At 50.8% G+C, this 6380-nt stretch overlaps 1 protein-coding gene across 6 annotated transcripts in view; it reads left to right on the top strand.

The window, feature by feature from the left end:
• Positions 1 to 6380, top strand: part of DNM1 (dynamin 1) — a 42097-nt gene that overhangs the window by 23802 nt on the left and 11915 nt on the right. For 4 of the 6 annotated variants that reach the window (XM_011364206.2, XM_011364203.2, XM_011364207.2 and 1 more), the window contains exons 11-15: positions 109 to 195; positions 2521 to 2591; positions 2816 to 2867; positions 3073 to 3084; positions 5485 to 5598. In XM_011364206.2, coding sequence (XP_011362508.1) covers positions 109 to 195; positions 2521 to 2591; positions 2816 to 2867; positions 3073 to 3084; positions 5485 to 5598 — 336 coding nt within the window. The remainder of the gene's footprint in view (positions 1 to 108; positions 196 to 2520; positions 2592 to 2815; positions 2868 to 3072; positions 3085 to 5484; positions 5599 to 6380) is intronic. The other 2 variants (XM_011364204.2, XM_011364205.2) reach the window with 1 other exon arrangement.

The raw sequence follows: 6380 nt of genomic DNA, 5'->3' as shown, positions 1-6380 counted from the left end.
GTGTGACTCCCACCCCACGCCCCTGCACCCTGGACTCTGGTGGGGTTTGGGTGCTCCCCGCCCATGCCCCCCGTGTACGTGGCTCTCTCCCCTCCCACCCTCCCCCAGCTCCAGCAGTACCCACGGCTGCGGGAGGAGATGGAGCGCATCGTGACCACCCACATCCGGGAGCGCGAGGGTCGCACCAAGGAGCAGGTGAGCCCGCAGCCCCTGCTTTGTCTCAGCCTCCTTCCTACGGTCCGACCTCACACCAGCTCTCCGCCCTTCTCTCTTTCTTTTCATTGTGAGAGAATATATGTGTGTGTAAATTTGCACACGCATACATATCTCTCTCTCTCTCTATATATATATATATATCATGAAAGTTACTATTTTAACCATTTTTTAGTGTGCAGTTTTGTGGTAGTAAATATATTCACACTGTTGTGTAGCCGTCACCACCATTCATCTCCAGAACCTTTTCATCTCCCTCAAAGCGAAACTCTGTCCCCACTAAACACTAACTCCCCATTTCCCTTCCCCCCAACCCCTGGCATCCACTATTCTACTTTCTGTTTCCATGAATTTGACAGCTCTAGGTACCTCATATAAGGAGATGCACGCAACATTTGTCCTTTGGTGTCTGGCTTATTTCACTGAGCACAATGTTTTTAAGGTTCATCCATGTCGTAGTGTGTGTCAGAATTCCCTCCCTTTCTAAGGCTGGATAACATTCCATTGTGTATATATGCATTTGTTTATCCATTTGGGTTTTTCCACTTTTTGGCACTTGTGCATAATTCTTTTATAAACATCGGTGTACGAATATCTCTTTGAGACCCTGCTTTCAATTCTTGCGGGTATATGCCCAGAAAGGAATTGTTGAATCATACGGTAATTTATGTTTAATTTTTTTTTGGAGTGGGGAGGGGGAACCACCATACTGATTTCTACAACAGCCGCGCCATTTTAAATTCCCACTATCTGATTCTCAACTTTCGGCAGTCTATCCTCTGGTCATTTCTCTTTGGGCCTCTCTCTGTCTGTCTAGTTGCTGTTTTTCTGGGTCACCTTATACCTCTCATAGCTACCCCTCTTCCTTTTATTTAGTCATTTGTCAAATAATCATTCATTCCTTCATCGAGTCACAAACATTAGTGAATGCTGTCTCTGAGCTGGGAGGAGCAGAGATGAGCGGGCCGTCCTCCTGGTCCTCACAAAGCTCCCCGGCTAGTCCTCTTTCCTAGTCCATCCCGGTCACCCTTCCATCTATGACCACCTCTGACTACTATTTCCCAGCCTCTGTCCTTACCCGTCCCCTTTCCACCATGGCACTGTCCCCAACCTCTCACATTTTTGTTGTCGATGTTGTTTTTAAATCCTTATGGATCTCTTTTTAATTATAAAAGTGATAAATATTCCATAAAAGATTCAATCAATATGGAAGTGATGAAATTACAAATGTTCCTCCGTTTACTCTTCCCCACCCCCAGTCCCTCCCACAAAATAACCATTATTAACAGTTTGGTGTGTCCCCTTCCAGGCATTTTTCCTAGGCGCCCACAGATTCCAGATTCCATCGTAACCGTAAAGAACCACAATCCTGCTGTGTGTCATGCCTTTCTTCTCTAGAGATAATTGTAGGAGCTAACGTCAGTCGAGCACCTGCTTCATCTCACTGTGTCTTTCCCACTACCCTGAGGCAGAAACACTTCTTTGTGGCACATGAGTCTCAGTGAGGACAGTCCCCAGTCCCACGGGGAGCAGCACGTCCTGCGTGTGCATCAGAGATGTCACCGTCATCACAACTCAGTTTTGAATCCCCTCACTCTTAAATCATTTTCATTAGGATCTTCCCATGTCAAGACCTAGAACTTGTCCTCATTCTTTGAACAGCTTTATTGTTCGGAGGGTGCCGTAATCTATTTCACCTTCTGATGGCCATTGGCTTGTTCTCAATTTATTTCTAGTATAAACCACACCACACTGAACACCCTGGTACATATATCTTTGTTCACTTGATGAGTTTACCTGTGAGATAGAAGTGAATATGTGCATTTTAATGTTGTTAAATATTGCCACATTGCCCTCCAAGAAGATGATACTAATTTACACTTTCACTAATAGTATGTGAGAGAATTCATCTTTTCGCATTTATGCCTGCACTGATCATTACCAGTATTTATTGTTAAATTGATAGGTGGTAAAAGGGTCTCACGGTTTTAACTTACATTTCTTTATTAATGAGGGTGAACATTTTTTACATATCTTTGTTGGTTATATATATTTCTTCTATGAATTACCCACTCATGTTTTTTGACTGTTTCGATTTGTTTCTGGTCTTTCACGTATTGGTTTGTAGGAACTCTTTATTTATTATGGATGCTATTATGTATGTACATATACATTGATTATGGATTATGGATTTATTTATTTAATATGGATTTTATATGTGTTGCAAGTATGTTTCTCCCAGCTTTTCACGCATTAAAACTTTGGGGTATCTTTTCCACTTGCCTCCTGACCTGTGCATCCTTGAAGGTCATGCTTCTCATTGATATTGAGCTGGCTTACATGAATACCAACCACGAGGACTTCATAGGCTTTGCCAAGTGAGTGGTCCCTGGGCAGAGAGAGTGACACCTCATAGGAGGGAGGGAGGGAAAGACAGATAGACAGATAGACAGATGGACAGACGGACAGACAGACAGACAGACAGACGGACAGACCCCAGGCCTTCTGGGTTAACCCTCTGGGTTCGGTACCCACTGAGCAGTGGTAATGGAGCTGGGCCTCTCGAGAGAAGTTCTGAGACTCTTCTCTCTTTCTTTATTAGTGCTCAGCAGAGGAGCAACCAGATGAGCAAGAAGAAGGCTTCAGGGAACCAGGTGAGTGAGCCCCGGTGCCCCAGCCCGAGGGATGAAGGGTGCCGGATGGACGTCAAGCTCTGAGAGCCCCCTCCCCCGAGAGGAAGGGTCCCATGGGGGCCAGAGAGCCTGTCAGCTGCCAGCCACAAGTCTCCCACTCTGCCTCAGTAACCCTCTCTCCTCTCTCCCGATGCTTCTCGTGGTTGCTATGGTTACCTCTTTGCAGGATGAGATTCTGGTGAGTACCAGGACTGGGGCTCTTGGCTTGTGTAGTAAGGGGGAGGAAGGGGCCCATTTGTAGTGGGGATGGGCAAGAGGGCACCCTTTTGCTTGAGTTGCTTGCACACACCAGCACAAGGGTGTCCACACATGCTCTCAGGCCAGAAGCAAGGCCTAGCCACACACACAGTCCCATCGACCTGTCTATCAGTGCGCATGAGCTAAGCATTACTTCAGGCAGAGGCAGACCATATGGGCCGGGGCGGGTGAAAATGCCTGGCAGGGGCCTGGCACTGAGTAGGTGCTTCTCAAATATCTGTTCAGTGGAGGGGTGGATAGATGGATGAATGTGTGGGTGGATGGGTGAGAGAGAAACCATTAAGTTAGCCATCTCTCCCAGGAAGTGGAGTAAAGAGATAAATGAAATGTCAAGAGACACGTCCTCCTCACCTGTCCCATCCTTCAGATCTCTGCTGACTCATCACTTCTCCGCCCCAGTTGTACGCATGAGCCGTAGAGTCCTGGGCTTTTCCAGAGGCTGGAGATTCTTTGTAATAATCTTGTCATTTGTGTGATTACTGGCTTCATATCTATTTCCCTCCCAAACCCCATGAGGGGAAGGGCTGTGTCTATCTTGTTCATCAGTAAATCCTCAGCCCCCAGCCCAGTGTCTGGCACACAGTAGGTGTTCAATAGGATGAGAGAACTAAGAACGTAATATCTAATGTACTATCTCAGGGTAGTTTGGTTCAGGGAACACTCACTGGTGCCTACACTGTGCCAGCCCCTGGACGAGAGTCAGACGGGCCCTGCCCCTTGGAGACCTGGGCCTGAAGGCAGGGCCCAGGCAGGGGAGTAGGAAGTCCTGGTGCAGGGGCTCTGGAGGGGGGTTTGGATGAGCAGAGGGGAGGGCAGGGCTGGGGGTGGCCGAGGAAGGACAAAGGCTGCAGGGCAGGGCAGGGCAGGGCCGGGCAGGGCAGGGAGCAGGGTTCCGAGGCCTACTAGTCTGATGCTGGGCTATAGAGTGCCAGGATGTGGCATCTGGACTCCACTCCAAAGACAGTGACAAGGCACTGAAGGGATCCTAACTGGATGAAGACAGGGTAGGAGAGAGATCATGGCGCACCTAGCTCTTGTGTCCTATAAATGGCTGCTCAGCTACTGACCTCTCGTTTGACTTGGATTCTCCTCAAGGTTCTTGGGGGAAGCCAGAGAGGGTTAAGGAGGACTCAGAAGTGTTCCGAGGGCCTCAGCAGCAGATCTGGCCCCCCCGGGCTTTCCCACCAGCCCCGGGCTCCTGGGGTCTTCTCCGGAGGCCGAGAGGAGAAGCCAGGGCGGTAAGGGCCAGAAGAGGAAGCAGAAGCAGCCCTTATCCTCTCAGACTGGCCCGCCCCCAGGGTCTGGGCAGTGGCTCTGCCCTTGCAGTACAATCCACAGGCCTCGGTCTGTGGCGATGGCTCAGGACAGTCCTGGGGACCGCTGCCTCCTGCTGTGAAAAGGGACCTCTGCCTGCTACTCTGAGCTTTCCCCAGGAAGAAGGGGCTTGAGCAATTTGTGCTCAACCCCTTCTCCCTGTCCCCGTACCATACCACCCCACCTGTGTCTAGGGCTAGGACCACAGACTCTTGGGACCCTACTGTTGTAGCATTCGTGTATTCATACTACAGACATTTATTGATCACTTACTGCCTGCTGGGCACTCTGCAAGGTGTTGGGATACAGCAGTGAGTTGAGTTCACAATTTAGCAAGAGAGGCTGACATCAACAGAAAATCACACACACACATACACGTCACACGCCGATTCAACATCCCAATCATTATACATCCCAATTCAACATCCCAATTATTATAGAAGAGGACTTAAGGGAATGATAAAAGATTATAATGGGAGTCCTGACTTAACACTGGGGGCCAGGGAGGGCCTGCCTGAGAATATGTCTTCTGAGCTGATACCCAGAGGGTGAGTAGGATTTGCCAGGCAAACAGGAGAAATATTTTCTAGACAGAGGCCACGGCAGCATATGCGAAGTCCCTGAAGTCAGGAACAAGTCTTAGAACGAATTGGATCTTAAGCTGAAAAGACACTCAGAGTTGTCTTGCCCGGTTGGCCACCTAAGCTCTGCTTGTACACTTTTAGCAGTGGAGAGCTCATCCCCTACCAAGGCCACCAGTCCCCTCCTCAGAATGGCTCTGTCAGAAGGCTCTTTATCCTGAGCTGACCTCTCTCTTCCTCTGTCTTCCACTCTGTTCACTTGTGGTCCACACCAGGGCAGGTCTGGCCCCCACCCCCGCTGACCGGCCAGGCCTCCAAGAGCTGGGGGAGGGGTGGGTTTTTGAGTGCCTCTCTTTGCCTACCCCATCCTGCACAGGGGAAGCCCGGCCTCTGCCCACTGACCCCCTGCCCCCCTCACCCTCCAGGTCATCCGGAAGGGCTGGCTGACCATCAACAACATTGGCATCATGAAGGGGGGCTCCAAGGAGTATTGGTTCGTGCTGACCGCTGAGAATCTGTCCTGGTACAAAGACGATGAGGTGAGTTAAGAGGCCACTGGTCATCAAGGGGTTCGGCTTGTTGCCAGATTCAGGCTCAGACCCTACCACAGACTTGGAGTGGATTGGACCACCCAAGAGGGGTTTTTTAAAGTTCCATCAAAGACCCTTTGGTCTGGAAGTGATCTGCAAGGATCAGGGGCGAGCAATCCTGGGGGCTCATCCGGGCTGGACGGAGATGGCTTGGCCGGGTTGGGGATATTGGGGCTGAGCGCTTTGGAGGGGGTGGGCAGGGATACTGGGCACCCTCATCCCCCACCCTGCCAGCCCTGTGGCCTTCCTGTTTTCCCACCCCAGGGCGTGCTGCACCTCCTCTGTGTCCCCCATAGGCCTATGACATACACAAGTCCAGCTGCCAGACACCCTGTTAACCCCTGCACCCCAGTCCCCTAGAGCCTGGCAGTCCAAGAGAGATGCCCAGAGTGCCTCTGGGCTGAGAGGCCAGGAGCGATGAGGCTCTTGAAGAGGCGTCATTCAGAACCCCTCCCCACCCACTGGGACACACAGATCCCTGCCACCTCCCTCCCCTGCAGTAGGTCTCCTTTAAGAATGAATCTATTTGGCTTCCACATCTGGATTCCAGAGGTGACCAGAGAGAGCAGGGAGGGCTGGGGCGGGGGTGGGGGCTCGTGGTAACAAACTCCAGCTGGCCACAGGATGGGGGAAGGGACTCTCTTCTTCCAAGGGGGCCTGTTGGAGGAAAGGGTGCTCTCAGCAAGGAAGGGGCACAAGATGGGGGCCAGCGACTTGGGTCTCCAAGCCCC

This window comes from Pteropus vampyrus, unplaced genomic scaffold (assembly GCF_000151845.1).
Source record: "Pteropus vampyrus isolate Shadow unplaced genomic scaffold, Pvam_2.0 Scaffold95, whole genome shotgun sequence".
Classification (NCBI taxonomy): domain Eukaryota; kingdom Metazoa; phylum Chordata; class Mammalia; order Chiroptera; family Pteropodidae; genus Pteropus; species Pteropus vampyrus.
The sequence above is the reverse complement of the archived record's forward strand: the minus strand, read 5'-3'. Positions and strand labels throughout refer to the sequence as shown.